The sequence below is a fragment of the Chiloscyllium plagiosum genome, unplaced genomic scaffold (genome assembly GCF_037043375.1).
Source record: "Chiloscyllium plagiosum isolate Xiang-an unplaced genomic scaffold, Cpla_swu_hap1 HiC_scaffold_20, whole genome shotgun sequence".
NCBI classification, from domain to species: Eukaryota; Metazoa; Chordata; class Chondrichthyes; order Orectolobiformes; family Hemiscylliidae; genus Chiloscyllium; species Chiloscyllium plagiosum.
In genome coordinates, this window is record NW_028270158.1 from 12,866,570 (window position 1) to 12,889,964 (window position 23,395).

A 23,395-nucleotide genomic window follows, 5' to 3' on the forward strand; every position below is an offset into this window, starting at 1 on the left:
TATTGTTGTCTACATTTTATGGTTAGATGCACTTTCAATTTCCTGCTTTCAAGATGGAATTTCTGATTGAAATTCCACCGTTAGAATTTCAATGTATTTGGGCCAGTTTGATAAAGGGGAATATCCTGTGTTTGGTGCAGATGCACTCGACAGAACAAAGCCATTATCTCATCTTCTTGGCTAGTATTCAAGTGCGTTGCATGATAAATTGTTAGCTAAGTGGGATAGACTGAAATCATTAATAACCTTAAGCACTAGCATACTCTAGTGAGACACACACTGTGCTGTGAGCAATAGTCATCCCAACAGGTTCTATAAAGAACCCTTGGGTTTTTAAATTACAGCATGATATTAGTCTAACTACACAGCTACTTAGAATATCTAATCTGTGAAAGAATTTATATAGACCCTGGAGTGCATGTCTTCTCGGTGTTTAAAGTTAAACTGACTTAGGACATTTATGAAAATCCTGTCATCGATGATCTTTTTTTAAAAAAATGTTGTCAACAAACTGATGGATAGAATATTGATTACAACCCTGGATTAAAATGGCCCACTCCCACCCCCATTCAGGAAGCTAGTCCCATTGATTAGGGAGGTTCCAGCTGCCAAATGGTCTGAATGTCTCCTGGGAATACCCAGAGTGGGAGACCCTGCTCCTGACAATGGGGCACTCACATGTATGTCAGATTTGAACTGGATCAGTCTCTGCTGTGATTTGGTTAGCTGTTTGCTGTCCAGACTGATGCATGAGTCATGATCACTTGACCAAGATCTGAGTGATGTACTAAGGAGTAATCAGCAGCTTTAAAACCCTTATAAACTGTTTAATTCCAAGGGATGGCACTTCTGACAGTCCGGCACTTCCCCAGTACTACGCGAGAGTGTCAGCTGTGATCGCTGGGCTGGTTTCTTAGAATGAGACATGACCCCAGGGCTAGCCTGCTACTGACTGACTCTGGCGGTTAAACCCTTCAGAAATGAAATAAAGAAAACGGCCTGCATTCATACAGCACTTTTCATGACCAGTCCCAACAGCCAAAGAGGTACTTTCGAAGTGTATAGTCTGTTGTAATGCCACCCCGGCACAACTTTCCCCATGCCCTGTCCTCTCTTCCCAACACTGAACCCTTGTTCAAAATCACATGACGCTGTATTGTGTCTGAAACCATGTGCATGCATGCTCCAAAGTGAACATGAATGTGTAGTTCTCCACAGTGGGTCAGCAATCAATGCCTACCCAACACACAGCAGTGCGATAATGACCAGTTCATCTTCTTGTATTGTTGCTTGGCCAGGACATCAAGGGTAAAACTCCTGCTCCTTTTTAAATGGGATCTTTTATATGATACAAATGTATGAATCCAGAGCAGGAGACCATTCAGCACTTTGGGTCTATTCTGCTGCTCAAAAGATCATGGCTGATCTCATTGTAGCCTCAAATCCACATTCTCTGCCTGCCCCCGCACCCCCCCCTGCCCCCGCCCCCCCCCCCCCCATAACCTTTCAGCACCTTTCTTTCATCCAGAATCTATTCACAGCCACCTTAAAAATCTTTAAGGACTCTGTTTCTACTGTTCTTTCAAGATGATGGTTCCAAAGACTCATGACCCTCTGAGAAAAAAAAGAATTTTGTTTTAATTCTCTTTGTAATGGGCAACCTCTGACTTTTAAACAGTGAGCCATAGTTCTAGACTCTCCCTTGAGAGGAGACATTCTCTCCGCACCTACCCTTACATTTACCTTGGATGACAATTAAGGGCCTTGGTTTAACAGCTCATCTAAGGGACAGCATGTCTACCCTGCAGCACTCCCTCAGTCTGGCTCTGGTTAGTCATTTAAATTTTGTTTAGTGCTCGAGTTGTCAATGGGAATTCAAACTATTGACCAGAGACTGGAGTGCCCCAGTAACAAAATGACAGTAGATATGGCAATACACAATGAGAGCATTAAAAAAAACACAATAAAAATAAATTCTCAAGTATTTAGTCAAGCTCATTGTGTGAATGGGTTCTCCCAGCAAGGATCTTCCCAGCAGCTTCTGGAAGTTAAGTAATCACAGGCTTGCACCCTGTGATTTTTCTGTCCATTAGGTTTAATAGAATCTACAGGCTGTTGGCACACAATTGTTCTGTTTGCACTTCATGGGAGCACTCGATTGCCTAATCAGCCAAATAATGTCACCTTCTGAAGACACCATCAGTCCTGGAAAGATTTCTGCTCCAACCAAATGATATTGCTCAACGTAATGAATTAATCAAATACCATTAATACATCTCAATAAAAACATGACAGAGGAGGCTCTGTTGAAATCTCACTGGTTTCCTTACCAACATTAACATTTTCAACTGACATTAAATCTTGGGAAGTGGCAGCAACTGCTGACAAGCAAAGACACATTTTTCTAAATCCAGTAAGAGGCTACCACAGATTTACCGCTCTACTTGGGGCCTGTTTCATTTGATAACGTGTGCTCATTAAAATAAATGAATAATAGAAGACAGAGAGTTGGGATAAGGCAGGCATTTTCAGGATAGAAATTTGTAACTAGTGGAGTGCCACAAGGATCAGCGCCTGGGTCCACAATTATTTACAATCTATATCGATGGTTTAGATGAGGAAAGTGAGTATACTGTAGCCGAGTTTGCAGATGACATGAAAAAAGGTGAAAAGGCAAGTGGTGAAGATGACATAAAGAGTTTGCAGAAGGATATAGACAGGTTAAGTAAGTGGGCGAAAACTTGGCAGGTGGAATATAATGTAGAAATGAGTGTGGTTTTGCACTTTGGAAAGATGAGTAGAGGAGCTGAATATTATTTAAATGGAGAAAGACTGCAGAACATTACAGCACAGGGATCTGGAAGTCCTCATGCATGCATCACAAAAAGCTGGCATCCAAATCCAATTGGTAATAGGAAAGGCAAATGAAATGTTGGCCTTTGTTTCAAAGGGACTGAAGTACAAAAGTAGGGAAGTTTTGCCAAAAAATATACAAAGCAGCGGTTAGAGCACAGCTGGAATACAGTGAATATTTTGGGCTCCTCAACTTAGGAAAAATATTTTGGGGTTGGGGGCAATCTAAAGAAGGTTTGCTGGGCTGACCTGCTGTGTTTTTCCAGCGCCACACTTTTTGACTCTGATCTCCAGCATCTGCAGTCCTCACTTTCTCCTGATAACAGGTAAGAAGAAACTGTCTTGTGAGAATACATTGAGTAAGTTGGGCTTGTAATCATTGGAGTGTAGAAGAGTGAAAGGCAACCTTATTGAAACATACAAGATTCTCAGGGGACTTGACAGGCTAAATATAGAGAGGTTGTTTCTCTAGTGGAAGAGTCCAGGACCAGAGGGCATAATTTCAGAATCAGAGATGGGGATGAGTTTCTTCCTCAGAGAGTAGTGAATCTGTGAAATTCTTTACCACAAATTCTGTTGAGGCTATGTCATCAAGTATATTCAAGACAAATTCTAAATCTGTAATGGAATAAAAGGTTAGGGGGATAAAGCAGGGAAATGGAATTCAGGGTTATCAGCATGATCTCATTGAATGGCAGACTCAGTAGGCTAATTCACCTTTTACTCCAAAGTCTTATGGTCTTATGTATTTAATATTAATTAAGATATCTTCTGTCTTTGTGTGTTTGTGTCTCTGTATCGTTCTGATGTGAATCACTGCATGCTTCCTGTGACTACATTTCTCTGTCTTGTCTCTTTCAAAATTGTGTTTCTGTTTTCTTTTCAAAGCCTGCTTCTCCACTTCTCAATTCCAACCCTTTCTAATCCCTGTCGCTTTTCTTTTTCACTGATTCTCTCATGTATTTACTATCGTATCACATTCACCCTTTCTCTAATAGCCCTCTCATGCCCAATGTATCACCTTCCGTCCAGTCTGTCTCTGCTGTCCTGCTCCACTTTCTTCAGATTTATCTCTGTGCTGAATTTCCTTTGCATATTTTACTCTCCACTTTTGCCTCCTTCTCAAATCATTGACTTCAGCTGCTTTATTGCTCCTGTCTGGTTTTGTCATTAATTTCTGCCCTTTTCTTAAATTAACCTCATCTCTCCTTGATTTTGCTTTCCCAGTCTCTTCTCTGTCCTGGGTCCTGTGGAAGTATTCTCTGCTCTCATCCTACTATGTCTGGTCCAATTTCGTCTTGTATCATTTTGCTAAAAACATCCCAAGCTTTTGATTTACTTCTATCTGAGGAACAGTAAAAATGAGAATCATCTGCAGTAAATGGGCCTCTACTGTAAAGCAGCAGCAGATTGACTGATAAGTTCTGAATGCATTGAAATGTTTAGTGAGAGCCCTTTTTAATATACCAGCAATAATTTGGACATATTGGTTGTAAAATTAAGTTGACCCTCTAGCATGGCATCTTATTTGTTTCAGCATATATTCTACATTCTGGAAGATTAAGTTAAACTTATTAAGATCATTAATAAGATCATAGTATTGCTATAATGTGGAAAGAGGCCATTTGGCCCATTGGGTCAGCACCAACCCTCCAAACGGCATCCTACATAGACCTAGGCTCCAACTCTATCCCTGTTACCCTTTTAATCCACCTAGATGGCACATCATAGAATTATAGTATCCCTACAATGTGGCCTGTTGAGTCCACACCAACCCTTCAAACAGCATCCCACCCTGACCCATTCTCCTACCCTATACCTGTAACCCTGTAGTTCCTATGGCCAATTCAGCCAACCCACACATTATTTGACACTACAGCCAATCCACCTAAGCTCTACATCCGTGGACTGTGGGAGGAAACCAGAGTACTCAGAGAAAACTTGTTGCACACACGAGAAGTGTGTGCAAACTCCACACAGTCACCCAAGGCTGGAATTGAACCCGAGTTCCTGGCACTCTGAGGCAGCAGTGTGAACCACTGAGGCACTCTGCCACCTTAGTGATGCCAGTGATGCTAGAGTGATGGACATAGACCCTGGAGTAGGTTGCTGAATCCTTTGTTTCTGTTCTGCCATTCAATTTGATGGCAGTAATGTATATCTTAACTCCTTTGATCTAACTATGAATATTCTTGCCTTACAGAAATCTGTCAATCTCAGTTTTGAAGTTTACAATTGACCGCAAACTCAACAGCCTTTTGCGAAACTTTTTTTTTGGGATGGAAAATTATTCCCAGATTTCCCCAATTTTTTGTGTGATAATGTCCTTCCTGATTTCACCCTCAATAGTCTAATTTTAAAGTTATCCCACTGTATTCTGGGTCCCACTGATATGCATAATATTTAGATTCATACCTGTATAGAGGGGAAAATAATAATCACAATTCTGAATGCGAAATAAAACATGAAAATGGGTTGTTAAACATTGAGAACAGCGAAAGGATGCTTCTCACCAGCAATCTTTCATCTGTTTGGTAGCTGGCCTATATTGGAGGAAAAACTAATTAAAGTCAGCGGTGGATTTGGCAATTACATTAACTGCAGGCTTGAATAAACCAACATCTAATTTATCAAATTCTGGTTCTCTGGGTGCTGAGGCCTTGAAATCTTTTAAAACAGCGATCACAACAATGCATTAAAAAGTTACAATATTTTCAGACCACTGTTTTATGACTTTGCTTTTCATTTCCAGCAGAATCATATTTCCTAATCCATTTAAGAACAGAATCTTGCTGTGCATGTCACTTTCCAACTTCACAGAATTCTGTAGATGTTTTGAAAATTTTTTAAAATATCATTGGGGCACGACGGGCCCAGTGATTGTTTGTGTGCCATGGAGCGGTAAACACAGCAACCACAGAATGACAGCTTCCCTTTATATTATGCTTCCAACTTATTAACATTCCCTAAAGTCTTTGACAGAAGCAGCATCAGAATTTGGTACCGAGCCTCATGAGGAAATGTTAATGCTATTCAAGGGCTTCAGGGCTCTAGAACAACTTTGCAATTATGTCACAGCGCTGTGCATCACTGAGCATAAATAGCACAGTGGAGGAGGAGGTAGTGAGTGTGTTGGTTAGTGGTTGGTTGAAGTCTAGCGGCGTAATAGATTAATTAGAAGAGAGAAGCACATATAGAGAACAACCTTAACTAATGTAACTAAGTGTCAGCGGGATATCTATGATCACCATGAATAGCAGGATTTAGTGTTAATATTATAATAAATCATGTGATTTGGAAGTCCATGCCTGAAGATAGTTCTTGCCTTCTGCTAAACCGGTCTGTCTTGAACTCAAACACGTTAAGTGGCATCATGCTACATTCAAGCTTTAAGAAGTGATTTAAAGGAGAAGAGATGGACAGATTTTGGAATACACAATGAGTGGAATCATTTGTCCAAAATGTTTCTCGTCCCATTTAAAACATGATGCTGTCAAGGTGGACATTTTTTAACCTTTGTCTGGACTTTTCTGAGGGATGGAGATAGGGAAACAGTCTTGCCATCTCCCCAAGTTTGGATAAGGATTTCCCTATGTAATATTAAAGGGACTATTCCCAATTTGTTTCCCATCATTAATTCCTTAGCAATCTCCTGAGCAATGAACTGTTACATTTATTTCTCATTTCTTGATTAAGATAAATTTTAAAAAACCATGTTCATTCTACTAAAATCACCCAATCCCAACAGCTATCTGACTGCTGGGCTTACTTTAAGGAGAAAGTGAGGACTGCAGATACTGGAGATCAGAGTTGAGAGTGTGGTGCTGGAAAAGCACAGCAGGTCAGGCAGCATCCGAGGAGCAGGAGAATCTTGATTTACTTTACTTTAACTTTACTTAAGAGTAAAAGAGTAATTCAGCTGTTTTAGGCAACAATTGTAGACATTGTCCTGAAAATTACTAAGGACTTCAAAACTTGCTCCTCTCAATTTCTTAGCATTCAAGTACCCACATGATTGATTTGGTAACCAGCACATAGTACACTATAGGTGCTAAGTAACAGGGGCAGAAAATGTTGTAACTACTCAGAAAATCTGCAGGATCCAACGCAAGAAAAGTGAAAGCAAAAAGTGCTGAAGAAGCGTCAATAGGTCTGGCAACTTCCGAGGACAGAGAAACAGTATTTACATGAACAAAAGCAGAGAATTCTGGAAAATCCAACATGTCTGGCAGCATTTGCAGTGAGCAAAAAGTGTTAACATTTCAAATCCAGTGACCCTTTGTGAGAACACTGATCATGTTAACTCTGTTTCTCGCCCCACAGATGATGAGTTCTTCGGCTTTTCTTGTGTTAATTTCAGATCCCTCCTGTCTAAAGTATTTTGCTTTAATTTGAAACAAAAAGAAAGTTTGCTTGATAAAGATGATCACCACCCTGTCCAATCAATGATATTGATATCTAGAAAGACATCAGAACAAGTAATTTCAAGTAATTGTTCAACTTAATGTAACTAACTTACAAGTCATTTTTCGACTTTGCTAAGTTTTCATGGTTTACAGATGTTTCCGAAGTTATAGGCCTCTCTGATTGTCTCTTACTCAGGTTACATTTTATTAGGAAACACTTCACCACATCTCACTTTACCTTTGTCTCAGCTTGTCTCCTTATGGCTCTGTTTTCTTAAAATAATTCTCCTGTTCTTTATTTTGAACTGTAATTTCTGTCAAGTATTGTAAAATATGATTAGTTCTTAATGGTGAAAAGCAGCCTGCCAATGTGGACCTGAACGTCCTTATTGTGTATGAAGTGGTATTTAATTTTGTTAACCAGGTGGACTATTAATGTAAAGAAGGCAAAGAGTACATCTTCATCCTACCAAAATCAGAAAGCAATACCAAATGGTATAGAACCGAATGTCAGAGTAAAAAAGTTTTCCCCTTTACTTCCCTGCTAGTAATAGTCATTTAAGTGGAGTCATTGACTGTCATTCTGTTCCCTCAGTCTTCTTCCTAGTAGGTTTAATAGGTGGGTGTGACAGCGCAAAAGGAGAAGGGCACAGCAATAAGAATAGCAAGTCAGGGAATGGTGCAAAATGAAATTGACTGAGTCAGAAAAGGGACGATTTTAAGGCCCCAGCAAACCCTGATTTCCTAAAAAACTCAGAGAATGCTTGTTTATCTCTGAAATTAATGATCCACTAAATTAACAGCCCACGAATGAAATCAAGAGGAATGCCTGGGTGAAAACATGCAATTTCCGAGTTCATTTGTTGGTGAGCCATTAATTACCAAGAGAAACAGTCATTCTCCCAATTTTCACTGGAAGGAATATTGCCTCTATCGTACCACATAGGAAAAAAAACACATCAGTGACTACATATCAATAATTTCTCTAATGAGGTTTGTTCAACAAATTGCCTGACATTAGTACAATCAGTAAGGAATGTATTTTCATTTGTTTTGGTTTCACATACCTAATTACAGATTTCAGTATTCATATAACATATGATGCTTAATATTTTCCTCTAAAGACCAAAATATAATCAGTTTATTTTATATTCCAGAACTCATTTCAATTTTTATCTATCAGGGAAGTAATCATATTTTTGTTTTATTTCCACAAATGATAGAATAACAGTACATAAACTTGACATAAACATATTACTTTATCCTGACCACAATGGCTTTCAACCGAATGCTACCTGATAAACAAAGACAATTGCCAATAATTACATTCAGTTCAGTTCTTGTCAAGTCCTTGGGATTTTCTTTCAAACAAATCAACAATTAGCTCAACCATTCCTTGTTAACTCCTCAGGAGTTTGATGTAAGATCTGTCTTTGTCAGACCAAAGTCTATTGCTTGACCAATACCTTCCCATCCTATTGTCACAGCTATAATGTAGTTCCTTGGTCCAGGTACCAATTACTCTTCAATGCCCCTTCCACCAGTATGAGATAAACTGAATACACAGGGCCTCAGCACAACTAGGCTTACATTCATTAATAGGGAAGAGATAAAGATTTGGTGACATAATTCAAAATGATTAATACAATGAAAGCGTAAATAACCTGTTGGCTTGGAATGTGTGAGAGAGAGAGTATGTGTGTGTGTATGTGAATGGGAGTGTGTATGTGTGAGTGTACATATGTGTGTGTGGGTGTGTGTGTGTGTACGTGTGCGTGTGTGAGTATGTGTGTGAGAGTGGGAGTGAGAGTGTGTATGTGAGAGTGTGCATGTGCGGGAATGGGAGTGTGTATGTCTGAGTGTGCATGTGTGAGTGTGCATGTATGAGTGTGCATGTGTGTGCATGTATGTGTGTGTGGGAGGGACTGTGTGTGTGTGGGAGTGTGTGTGTGGGAGGGTGTGTCTGTGTGTGTGTGGGAGTGGGAGTGTGTGAGTGTGCATGTGTGTGTGAGAGTGGGAGTGTGTGTGTGAGTGTGCATGTGAGTGTGCATGTGTGTACGTGTATGTGTGTGGGAGTGTGTGTGTGGGAGGGTGTGTCTGTGTGTGTGTGGGAGTGGGAGTGTGTGAGTGTGCATGTGTGTGTGAGAGTGGGAGTGTGCGTGTGTGAGTGTGCATGTTAGTGTGCATGTGTGTGCGTGTATGTGTTTGGGTGGGGAGTGTGTGTGGGAGTGTGTGTGTGTGTGTAAGTCTAATGGGCAGTACATAGAAGGTATCCCATGTCGGTATTTAAGAAACAAATGGGAAATAAAACTACCTTTGTAGGAAACAATCTTTCAACATTAGATAGATTGGCATACAGTAACACGGCTGAGTACAACAAAGCTGCTGGCTTCTTTGTACTGGCAGCTCTGAATGGATGGGATTTTCACCCCTGGGTTTTTGATTGCCACAAAATATGGCAAGCCTTTTTGAATAAAGATGATGCAGTGCTCATACTGATGTCCAACTGAAGGCAGAAACTGCTGTCGTCTCCACAGGATTCTACCCCTAGCTATGGTAGGAATTCAGAGTTAAGGCTGCATTTGAAACCTCTTGATGCACTTTAAATCTTTTCATTTCCCCATTAGTCCCCTGTGCATGAGAAGTCACAGCAAGTGTAGTTTTCAGGTGCAGTGGTTTTAGAGAACACTGGAGAATTCAACCAAAGTACACTGATGCAAAGCAGTCTCCAGTTCAAAATGGTATTAACAATATTTATTTTTATACATTACTTTAATATTACATAATAAACTTCTTTAATATAACATATCACTCCAATCTTATGTTGTTATTTGTTAAGTAGCAAAGCTAATTATTATTACAACAACCCTATCGCAATTGACATTGGTGCAACACTTTCAACATTTCATGGAGCAACAGAGAGGTCGAGTTGATTGAAGGAGCTTCTCTGAAGCAAAGGCTGAGGGGATGGCAGATACAAAAGTGTTTCTATAAAGATAAGAAACCATGAGGAGATAAATTGAGACAAAGTTGAAATTCTTACAGCAGTGCATATTTAAATTAGCGGTGATAAGATGGATATAATATTTTGCGTTTAGAAAAATTGGCACGAAAAAATGTGACACTAGTCAGGAGGTTCCAAAGGCTGAAAGATTGAAACAGTGAATCAGATTTTTCTGTGGATGGTTTTCATGACCAGCTGTTACAACATAGGATGAAGGTTGGTGGAATCTGCTCAAGGTTCTAAAGGCTGTGAAAGAATGTGAGACAGAGAAGGTGTTTTCATTCGTGGACAAGACCAGACCCAGGGCAGACGTAAGGTATTCACTAATAAATCCAGTGTAGAATTAAGAAAAAAAAGCTTCTTTACGTGGAAAATGTTTTGAACATGGAAACTTCTACCACAAGAAGAGTTAAGACAATTAACATAGGTGCATTCAAAGAGAATCTGGAGAAGCACACAAGGAAGTAAATTATGGAGGAATATGTTGAGGAATTAGGTGAAGAGGGTTAAGAAGAGAATCATGTGGAGCATAAATGCTGGCATGAACCTGTGGACCAAATTGGTTGTTTCCATGCTGTGGCTGCTGTGCCATCCGAGTCATTATTTGACAGGTACAAGAACAGGCCACAGTGAGTCATTCTTATGAAGTTACCAGTGACTGACTAGAATACCTCAGAGTAATGACAATTAATATTAAATTTGGATATCACCATGTGGCAAATCACAACCATTTCACAGCATAGTCCTGATAAGTCATTAATCATCACTTTGTTTATTTTGGTTACTTAGTGTCTGAAACTGATTTCAAATGACCATAATGCCAGTATTGGATGCCCTCAAATCTCCACTGTGTAATGAGATTTTCAAAGCAATGTGAATGCTACGCAAATGCTTCCAAGGATAAACTTTATAAAAAGGTATCTGACTGAAGCATGCTGTCCCTTGTGTGAAGTTCCACAATGTATGATTAAATAAAGAACATCACTCCATCAACATAATCCAGCATTGTGAAGAAACTACTGCAATAATCTTATAGGCACTTTGATAATTTTGCAAACACAAGTAGAACGGGGAGAAGGCAGTAGATGGGCACCTGACAAAAGATGGGCCGAATGGTCTCCTTCTATGCTGTATTGGTTCAGTGACTCTGAGAATGTGACCCGCCAGAGCTTAATAATGCCCCATTTGCAAGTTCAGCTGGGTTTTTTTCTGAAATGTGCAGTGTTTACTTGCCGTGGGAAACCTATGAAAAATCCTGTAAATCTGGCAGTGCTGTTTCAGTAATGTTATTTGTTTTATTTTAGAAAGTTGGATGCATTCATATATGACGCGGCGGTGCTCAATTACATGGCAGGACGGGATGAAGGCTGCAAACTCGTAACAATCGGCAGTGGATATGTCTTTTCGACCACTGGTTACGGAATAGCTTTGCAGAAAAGCTCACCTTGGAAACGTCAGATTGACCTGGCTCTCCTGCAGTTTGTTGGTGATGGTATGGATACCTTACCTTATTCATGAGCTCACGAGTTCTTGTTGGATATTCACACTTAACTTCTTGTTAAATTCACACTCTCTCCACCCCCCCGCCCCCCCCCCCCCCAGCATGCAGCTCCTGTTGCTTAAATAAGAAGATTCTTTACAGCACAAGTTGTGAGATTCAAAACCAAGAGTGCAATGCCATTCCTGTCGTAAACCAAACTAAGAATTTTTGGTGAAAACATTTAGCGCAGAGGTGTGTCGAAGCGACAGGAAAATGGGTGGCACGGTGGCTCAGTGGTTAGCACTGCTGCCTCACAGCGCCAGGGACCCACATTTCGTTCCACCTTCAGGCATCTGTCCATGTGGAGTTTGCACACCCTCCTTACGTCTATGTGGGTTTTCTCCCACAATCCAAAGAAACAGGGGGTGGTGGTGGAGGGTTGTTTTTCAGATTGGAGGCCTGTGACCAGTGGAGTGCCACAAGGATTGGTGCTGGGTCCTCTACTTTTTGTCATTTATGTAAATGATTTGGATCCGAGCATAAGAGGTACAGTTAGTAAGTTTGCAGATGACACCAAAATTGGAGGTGTAATGGACAGCGAAGAGGGTTACATCAGATTACAACAGGATCTTGACCAGATGGGCCAATGGGCTGAGAAGTGGCAGATGGAGTTTAATTCAGATAAATGCGAGGTGCTGCACTTTGGGAAAGCAAATCTTAGCAGGAATTATACACTTAATGGTAAGGTCCTAGGGAGTGTTGCTGAACAAAGAGACCTTGGAGTGCAGGTTCATAGCTCCTTGAAAGTGGAGTCGCAGATAGACAGGATAGTAAAGAAGGCTTTTGGTATGCTTTCCTTTATTGGTCAGAGTATTGAGTACAGGAATTGGGAGATCATGTTGCGGCTGTACAGAACATTAGTTAGGCCACTGTTGGAATATTGTGCGCAATTTTGGTCTCCTTCCTATAGGAAAGATGTTGTGAAACTTGAAAGGGTTCAGAAAAGATTTACAAGGATGTTGCCAGGGTTGGAGGATTTGAGCTACAGGGAAATGCTGAACAGGCTGGGGCTCTTTTCCCTGGAGCTTCGGGGGCTGAAGGGTGACCTTATAGAGGATTACAAAATTATGAGGGGCATGGATAGGATAAGTAGGCAAAGCCTTTTCCTTGGGGCCGGGAAGTCCAGAACTAGAGGGCATAGGTTTAGGGTGAGAGGGGAAAGATATAAAAGAGACCTACGGGGCAACTTTTTCACACAGAGAGTGGTACGTGTATGGAATGAGCTGCCAGAGGAAGTGGTGGAGGCTTGTACAATTGCAACATTTAAGAGGCATTTGGATGGGTATATGAATAGGAAGGGTTTGGAGAGATATGGGCCCGGTGCTGGCAGGTGGGACTAGATTGGGTTGGGATAACTGGTCGACATGGACGGGTTGGACCGAAGGGTTTGTTTCCATGCTGTACATCTCTCTGACTCTATGTGCAGATTAAATGGATTTGCCTTGAGAAATGCAGGGTTACAGGGATTGGGTTGGATGCTCTTAGGAGGGTTGGTGTGGACTTGATGAGCCAAGTGGCCAGATTCCACACTGTTTAGGGATTCTGTGATTCAGACATGAAGATATTTGATAGATTAGTAAAATGGTGCACAGTTGTGGCAGTTTGAATCTCTTTCCTTTTTATATCCTGTCTTTTAAATGGGGTTGTGTTTCCTCATTTTCTGTGTTTCACTATCCCCTCTCTTTGACTTACTCTGACAGTTGCGAGTTTGCATCCGGATTGAGGGTTATAAGGCTTGAAATGTAAACCCTCCCGAATTCCCCTCTGTGTACGTGCTTCCTCACTTGCTGAATGTTTTCAGCTTTTTCTAGTTCTTCTTTTTAACCAATTTCTAGTATTCTCAGTAACATAGCCTGCCACCAAAATGTACCAATTCCTCCAACTCTAATGCATATCATCTCCACATTGTGGTACTGTACAGCTGTGTCACAATTAAGGTCTGAGCTGTTTTCAAGATTAAATAAATAGAATGTGAAATATTTTGGAGGATAAATTGATTCTTCTCGACTTACTGTTTATGCCATATTGAACTTTTTTTATAGGCATTGATTTATGGGCTGAAGGGACCAGGAGCTGAATTTTAATCAGACACATGATCATTTGAGTTGATTTAGATTAGACTGGCAAATTCTTTCAGGATAGTGGTGTTGTGCATCTAGTTGGGAGAATATTTTCACTGGGCTGGCATGATAGAGGTTTATATGTCTCAGTGTAGCATGAGATTCTGATGGAAGAAATTGTAAGAAAATAAGTGCCTGATGGTTTTTTTTTAAATCAAAATGTAACCGTCTCTTAGTTCAACAATTTTTTGCAGCCAATTTCATGTGAGTAAAGCTTTGCAAATAGGGGCTGGATTACAGGGAGGTGGTGACACAGTGGCGAGCCACACTGGACTGATAATTCATGAACGAGGAGAAAGTGAGGACTGCAGATGCTGGCGATCAGAGCTGAAAATGTGTTGCTGGAAAAGCGCAGCAGGTCAGGCAGCATCCAGGGGACAGGAGAATCGACGTTTGTCCAGCAGGCTAAGATAAAAGGTAGGGAGGAGGGACTTGGGGGAGGGGCGTCGGAAATGTGATAGGTGGAAAGAGGTCAAGGTGAGGGTGATAGGTTAGACTGGGGCGGGGGCGGAGAGGTCAGGAAGAAGATTGCAGGTTAGGAAGGCGGTGCTGAATTCGATGGATTTGACTGAGACAAGGTGGGGGGAGGGGAAATGAGGAAACTGGTGAAATCCGAGTTCATCCCCTGTGGTTGGAGGGTTCCTAGGCGGAAGGTGAGGCGCTCTTCCTCCAACCGTCATGTTGTTGTGGTCTGGCGATGGAGGAGTCCAAAGACCTGCATATCCTTGGTGGAGTGGGAGGGGGAGTTGAAGTATTGAGCCACAGGGTGGCTCATAATTCATGAACCACAGGCTAATCTGCTGGAGGCATGGTCTCAAAATCCGTCATGGCAGACGGTAAAATTTAAATTCAATAGAAATCTGGAATTAAAAAGTTAAAAATCACAACACCAAGTCATAGTCCAACAGGTTTAATTGGAAGCACACTAGCTTTCGTAGCCTGGTGTTGTGTGATTTTTAACTTTGTACACCCCAGTCTAATACCGGCATCTCTAAATCATGGAATTAAAAAAATAGTCTCATGGTGAGCATGTAATCATTGTTTACAAAAACACATCTAGCTCACTCATGTCCTTTAGGGATCAAAATCTGCCATCCTTACCTGGTCTGGTCAACACGTGACTCCAGACACACAGCAAAGGGTAACAAATATGGGTTCAGCCAGCAATACCCACATCCCATGAATGAATAAAAACAAAGATCGAACTTGTTTCTCAAAGAAGTGGCTCTTTCTAAAATGGGTGGGGGCGTTAATAAATGAGTGTGTATAATCGAGATGAAGCATTTCTCTGAGGTATCCTACCAAGCCTTGCTGAATGTGCAGAGACACTCTTTTCCAAGAACATGAAATGTAGAACAGCACAGTTCAGGAACAGACCCTTCAGCACACTATGTTTGTCCCAACCATGATGCTATTCAAAATTAATACCACTGACCCGCACATAGTCCTAATGCCTCTACCCCTTGCCTTTTCATGTTTCTGAACTCTTGCCATCATATTTGTTTCTACTACCTTCCCTGGAAATACATTCCAGGGACCTACTACCCTCTGCATAACAAAAACTTGCCTCACATATCTCACTTTAAATTGATGAACCCTACTATTTGACATTTCCTCATGGTAGACTGGTTAGCAAGGTTAGATCACAGGGAGAACTACCCATTTAGACACAGAACTAGCTCAAAGGTAGTAGACAGAGGGTGATGGTGGAGGGTTGCTTTTCAGACTGGAGGTCTGTGACCAGTGGAGTGCCGCAAGGATCAGTGCTGGGTCCACTGCTTTTCGTCATTTATGTAAATGATGTGGATGTGAACATAGGAGGTATATTTAGTAGGTTTGCAGATGACACCAAAGTTGGAGGCGTAGTGGACAGCGAAGAAGGTTACCCCAGAGGATAGTGAGATCTTGATCAGATGGGCCAATGGGCTGAGGAGTGGCAGATGGAGTTTCGTTTAAATACATGTGAGGTGCTGCATTTTGGAAAAGCAAATCTTAGCAAGACTTAAACACTTAATAGTAATGTCCTAGGGAGTATTGCTGAACAAAGAGACTGCTGTGCACGTTCATAGTGCTTTGAAAGTGGAGTCACAGGTAGATTGGATAGTGAAGAAGGCATTTGGTATGCTTTCTTTTATTGGTCAGTGAATTGAGTACAGGAGTTGGGAGGTCATGTTGTGGCTGTACAAGCAATTGGTCAGGACACTTTTGGAATACTATGTTCATTTCTGCTGTCCCTGCTATAGGAAGGATGTTGTGAAACTTGAAATGATTTAGAAAAGATTTACAAGGATGTTGCCAGGATTGGAGGGTTTGATCTATAGGGAGAGGCTGAACAGGCGAAAGCTATTTACCCTGAAACGTCGGAGGCTGAGGAGTGGCTTTACAGAGGTTTATAAAATCATGAGGGTCATGCATAAGGTAAACAGACAAGGTCTTTTCCCTGGGGTAAGGGAATCCAAAACTAGAGGGCATAGGTTTAGGGTCAGAGGGGAAAGATATAAAAAGGACCTAAGGGGCAATGTTTTCATGCAGCTGATGGTGTGAGCATGGAATGAGCTGCCAAGGGAAGTGGTGGAGGCTGGTACAATTACAGCATTTAAAAGGCATCTGGATGGGTATATGAATAGGAAGGGTTTAGAGGGAAATGGGCCACATGCCACCAAATGGGACTAGATTAATTTAGGATATCTGGTCAGCATGGGTGAGTTGGACCGAAGGGTCTGTTTCTATGCTGTACATCTCTATGACTCTATCCCCATTCTTGGAAAAGGACTCTGACTATCCACCCTATCCATGCTTGTCATAATTGTAAATACTTCTATCAGGTCACCCTTCAGCCTTTAATGCTGTAGAGAAAATAATCCAAGTTTGTCTAACTTCTTCTTATAGCTAATGCACTCCAATCCAGGCAACATCCTGGTAAAACCTTTACTGCACCCTCTCCAAAACCTCCACATCCTTCCTATAGTGTGGTTACTACACAATATTCCAGACATATTCGGATGCTGCCTGATCTGCTGTGCTTTTCCAGCACCACTCTAATCCTAACTAAAGTTTTATACAGCTGCAACGTAACTTGCCACTCCAAAAGCTTGAACACATGCACCAGCAAGTTCAGGAACAGCTTTTTTCTGGCTGTTATTAGATTGATGAATGGACTCTCTAACTTCAAATAATGCTGATCTTGCAAATATTGATCTTGCCTCATGTGCACCCTAAACAACGTAATCTGTATGCCTCTGTCTAAACTTTTTATTCACCCTATCATCTGTATTTCCTTGCTTACTATGATCTGCGTGCACTGCTTGCAAACAAAGATTTTGACTGTACTTAGATACACATGACAATAAATAAATCAAAGCAAATCATATCAGATCAAATTTTATATTCAATACCTTTACAAATGAAGGCAAGTAAACCATATGCCTTCCTTACCACTTGCACCACACGATCCCTCTGTATACCAATGTTCTTGCCACTTACTGTGTACTTTCCTCTTGCATTGAACCTTCCAAAATTCATCACCTCACTTGTATCCATTAAACTCTACCTGCCATTTTTCCACGCAACTTTCCAACTTTGACAATATTCCTCACTATACACAAATCCACAATATTTCCTCTCATTAACAAACTTACTATTCAGACCACCTACATTTTCATCTCAATCATTTATATATAGAACATAGAACATAGAACAGTACAGCACAGAACAGGCCCTTCAGCCCACAATGTTGTGCCGACCATTGATCCTCATGTAAGGTAAACCTAATGTATGAACCCTCAAATTTCTGTGACCATATGCATGTCCAGCAGTGTCTTAAATATCCCCAATGACCTCGCTGCCACAACTGCTGCTGGAAACGCATTTCATGTTCTCACAACTCTCTGCGTAAAGAACCCGCCTCTGACATCCCCTTTATACTTTCCGCCAAACAGCTTAAAACTATGACCCCTCATGTTAACAATTTCTGCCCTGTGAAAAAGTCTATGGCTATCACCTCTATCTCTGCCTCTCATTATCTTGTACATCTCAATTAGGTCCCCTCTCTTCCTTCTTTTTTCCAATGAAAAAAGTCCGAGCTCAAAATATATATTACAAACACTGACCCTTGTGAAACTCCACTGGTCATAGGCTTCCAGTTAGAAAAACACCCTTCCACAACCACCATATGTCTTCTATGACCAAGCCAATTTTATATCCAAATTACCAACTCACTTGGAGCCCCATGTGACCTAATCTTCTGACCCAGCCCACCATGAGGCACCTTGTCAAATGCTTTGGGAAAGTCTACATGGATAATTTCCGCTGCCCTACCCTTATCAATCACTTTCCTCACTTCTTCAAAACACTCAATCAAATTTATAAGACAAAGCCTCCCCTGCACAAAGCCATGCTGACTATCTATAATAAGTCCATTCTTTTCTAATTGTAGTTAAATCCAGTCCATAAGAATTGTCTCCAATAATTTCCCTACCACTATGTAAGCTCACTGGCCTACAAATTCTTGTATTATCCCTGTTGGCCTTTTCAAACAAGTAAGCAACATTGGCTATTCTGCCTGTGTCTAAAGAGGAGACAAATATTTCTGTCAAAGCCCCAGAAATCTCCTTCTTTGCCTTTCATATTATCCTGGGATAGATCCCATCAGGCTCTGGTAACTTATCTACATTAATGTTTGTTAAGATACACAACATCGCCACCTTCTTAACATTGACATCCCCTAGAATACATACGTATCCCTCCCCAATCTTATCATCCAGGTCTTTCTCCTTGGTGAATACCAATGCAAAGTACTCATTAAGGACCTCATCCATTTGCACTGGCTCCATGGGTAAATTCTCTCCTTTGTCCTTGAGTAGACTTACCCTTTCCCTAGTGACTCTCTTGCTCTTCCTGTATGTATAAATGTCTTCAGATTCTTCTTAATCCTAACTGCCATTTCATTGCCCCTTCTAGTCTTCCCAATTCCTAATTCCTTCTTTAAGTTCTAAGGGGGATATCCAAGCACCCAAGTCATGGTCATGTCACAAAGACTGCTCCTTTTTAGAAAGAGCATGTGTGTGTAATCACCTGGTCTAATGGAGTCTAGTGGAACCAAACTGTGTAACTCTTGATATCAATTATTTTTTTGGTTAGGACAAGGGTGGTGGGGGAGAGTTGGCAAAGCTTACACACACAATGTACTTGCATCCCTCTTTAAATATTGTGGACAATAATGCATTGTATTTGTTTGTCTCCATATTGAACCCCAATCTATTACCATTTAAACCTTACCTTGAAGATTCATTGTTATTCAGTAAAGGTATTGAGGATTTGGATCAAAGGTGGGTCTACTGAGTTTGGGTATGGGTCAACAATAACTTAGTAAAATAGGTTAGTCAACTAAATGGTCAACTCTTGTTCCTTTGTCCAGGGTTTCATTTGCTCTCAGGAGGCGGTCTGGACAATAAAATCACAAAGAGTTGAGTCAGAGTGGCTCCGAAAAGTGGTCCTGCCATCCGTGTGTTTTCCCAGGGCCAGCACCAGATGAGTCGAGGCTGCCCACTCCAAGCTATACTTTAATAAGCTAAGGCTCAACTAGTTGCCATTTTATGCTGCTTCTCGCAAAACTGCAGTGGCAGGGTGAACGTCCACCCAGTGGGAGGTTGTCAGCTAATTGGAAGCAATCGGCTTCCTTACAGCAACCCTGGAGGGATAGCAATTTGGGGGGAAGTGAATGTGGGGTGGATTTGGGCAAAGTGAACAGACAACAATGGCACATTGACGGGTACATACATTGAAAGGCAGCCTCTGCACTATCAATGTTAGGTCAGCATAACAGACAAGTACAGCAGCTATATAAACTGGGATAGGGTTAGGCCCATGCTATCAACAGACACCACTTCTAGGACGACATTTAGATTGTCTTGGTTAACTTTTGAACATTGCATTTTATAACGAATTGAAAATTCCCAAGTATGAGATGTGATAATCCACTTGCTTGCTTGGTTCCTTCATTCATGCTCATGTTCAGAAACATTTACAATCACAGCTTTGTGAGCTTCCTAACATAGCATCTTGATGACAATGCTGATTATCAGTTCTTTTCTTTAAGAAAGTATTTGTCACAAATGTCACTTATTAAAATTTATAGAGGTTCACAGAATAAAACAGACACTCTCTCGTTCCCTGTTTTCTTCAGACAAAAAGAACTGTGGGAACAATTTTTTTCCTCTTCTATATAATCAGAGCTCTGTTATACATGGTTCTTGCAGTCAGTGAGGTTGCTGTATATGGTTCCTGCCATCATTTACATTCCCCTGTGGTCTTGGTGCTGAGCCTGACTTTTTCTGTAAAACTGACTGGGGTTCTGTAACACAGGAAAAGGTTGAGACAATGTTAAACTGTGAAAGTGAGGCTAGAGGATTTTATTCATGTGATGAGAGACAGAATTCTGAAATCCTGTCGTGCTGATTCACACAGATGTATCAACTGCCAAAATAGAATATATTACTTCGAAGTTCCTCCACTGAAACAGGCCATTCAGTCCAAATAATCTGAGCTGGTGTGAGCTCATGTGAGCCTTCTGCTAACCCATTCCATCCAGCCCTATTTCTCTGCTCCTTTCTCCTTCCTGCATTTATCTAGCTTCTCATTCTATCAGTGAATTGTGGACATAGCCCACAAGAACACATTTCAGGTATGTGGAGCATTTAGCCCGCCGCTTAACTGGAATGGAGGAATGTTGATTTCAGATGCAAACAGAGGACTTTGCTTCATGGGTGGATTTGACATCGACCGACTGGATTGATTGGATTTGCAGAGCAATTACTCACATTCAATAACAGTGTGAGACAGTTAGGCAAGCTGCTGGTTGCACTTTTGTTTGTTCACTTGTGGGACATGGGTGTCTCTGGCTGGCCAGTAATTATTGTCTGTCTCTAACTGCTCTTGAACTGAGTGGCTTGCTAGGCCATTTCAGAGGGCAGTTGAGATTCAACCACATTGCTGTGGGTCTGAAGTCACATGTAGGCCAGACTAAGTGAGGATAGCAAATTTTCTTCCATGCAGGACATTAATGTGTCAGATGGGTTTTTCTAACAATTGGCAATGGTTTCATGGCCATCAGAAGATTCTTAATTTTAAAAAAAATATTGAATTCAAATTCCATTATCTGCCATGACGGGATTTGAACTGGGATCCCCAGAACATTAGCAGAATTCCTGGATTATTAGTCTAGCAACAATACCACAAGACCATCACCTCCTCTCCCCCTTGCACGTATACCTATGTCCATATCTGAATATGTGAGTGTCTGAATACGTGTGTGTGTCTGAATGTGTGTATGTGCATGTGTGTATGTGCGTGTGTGTGTGTGTGTAGTCCTCCATCAAAATACAATTCAAATAACAGATAACAAGGAAGTCATGTGTCTGTAGTGGTTACCTCTACAAACTAAGGTTTTCAAGGCATTGAACTTGATGTCAAGAATGGGTTCTGATTATTGTGAAAGTACAGTTGAAGTAGCTTTATATTTTCAAAAAAATAGAGTCATAGAGTCATAGAGATGTACAGCATGGAAACAGACCCTTCGGTTCAACCCGTCCATGCTGACCAGATATCCCAACCCAATCTAGTCCCACCTGCCAGCACCCGGCCCATATCCCTCCAAACCCTTCCTATTCATATACCCATCCAAATGCCTCTTAAATGTTGCAATTGTACCAGCCTCTACCACTTCCTCTGGCAGCTCATTCCATACCTGTACCACCCTCTGTGTGAAAATGTTGCTCCTTAGGTCTCTGTTATATCTTTCCCCTCTCACCCTAAACCTATGCCCTCTAGTTCTGGACTCCCCGACCTCAGGGAAAAGACATTGCCTATTTACCCAATCCATGCCTTTCATAATTTTGTAAACCTCTATAAGGTCACCCCTCAGCCTCCGAGGCTCCAGGTATAAGAGCCCCAGCCTGTTCAGCCTCTCCCTGTAGCTCAGATCCTCCAACCCTGGCAACATTCTTGTAAATCTTTTCTGAACCCTTTCAAGTTTCACAACATCTTTCCAATAGGAAAGAGACCAGAATTGCACGCAATATCCCAACAGTGGCCTAACCAATGTCCTGTACAGCCACAACATGACCTCCCAACTCCTGTACTCAATACTCTACCCAATAAAGATAAGCATACCAAACGCCTTCTTCACTATCCTATCTACGTGCGACTCCACTTTCAAGGAGCTATGAACCTACACTCCAAAGTGTCTTTGTTCAACAACACTCCCTAGGACTTTACCATTAAGTTTATAAGTCGTGCTAAGATTTGCTTTCCCAAAATGCAGCACCTTGCATTTATCTGAATTAAACTCCATTTGCCACTTCTCAGCCCATTGGCCCATCTGGTCAAGATCCTATTGTAATCTGAGGTAACCCTCTTCGTTGTCCACTACACCTCCAATTTTGGTGTCATCTGCAAACTTACAAACTGTACCTCTTATGCTCACATCCAAATCATTTATGTAAATGACAAAAAGTAGAGGACCCAGCTCCGAACCTTGTGGCACTCCACTGGTCACAGGCCTCCAGTCTGAAAAACAACACTCCACCACCACCCTCTGTCTTCTACCTTTGAGCCAGTTCTGTATCCAAATGGCTAGTTCTCCCTGTATTCCATGAGAGCTAATCTTGCTAATCAGTCTCCCATGGGGAACCTTGTCGAACGCCTTACTGAAGTCTATATAGATCTCATCTACCACTCTGCCCTCATCAATACTCTTTGTTACTTCTTCAAAAAACTCAATCAAGTTTGTGAGATGTGATTTCCCACGCAAAAGCTATGTTGACTATCCCTAATCAGTCCTTGCTTTTCCAAATACATGTACATCCTGTCCCTCAGGATTCCCTCCAACAACCTGTCCACCATCGAGGTCAGGCTCACTGGTCTATAGTTCCATGACTTGTCCTTACCACCCTTCTTAAACAGTGTCTTAGTGTTTTATAAAGAATAATCTCTATTATTCAAATGGAAAGATTCTTAGTAGTGTAGATGTGCAGAGGGATCATGGTGTCCATGTACATAGATCCCTGAAAGTTGCCACCCAGCTTGATAGTGCTGTTAAAAAGGCATATGGTGTGTTAGGTTTTATTGGTAGATGGATGTCATGCTGCAACTTTACAAAATGCTAGCGCGGCCTCACTTAGAATACTGTGTACAGTTCTGGTCGTCCCATTACAGGAAGGATGTGGAAACATTGGAAAAGGTGCAGAGGAGATTTATCTGGAGGGAAGGTCTTATGAGGAAAGGCTGAGGGACTTGCGTCTGTTCTCAGTGGAGAGAAAAAAAAGGCTAAGAGGGGATTTAATAGAGACATGCAAGATGATCACAGGATTAGATAGGGTGGACGGTGAGAGTCCTTTTCCTAGGATGATGACATCAGCTTGTACGAGGGAGCATAGCTGTAAATTAAGGGGTGATAGATTTAAGACAGATGTCA

General features: G+C 41.4%; 1 protein-coding gene across 6 annotated transcripts in view; it reads left to right on the forward strand.

Moving 5' to 3' along the window:
- grin2aa (glutamate receptor, ionotropic, N-methyl D-aspartate 2A, a) overlaps positions 1-23,395 on the forward strand; it is a 303,951-nt gene that overhangs the window by 247,155 nt on the left and 33,401 nt on the right. For all 6 annotated transcript variants that reach the window (XM_087997681.1, XM_087997676.1, XM_087997678.1 and 3 more), the window contains exon 11: positions 11,568-11,755. In XM_087997681.1, the coding sequence (XP_087853807.1) occupies positions 11,568-11,755 (188 nt within the window). The remainder of the gene's footprint in view (positions 1-11,567; positions 11,756-23,395) is intronic.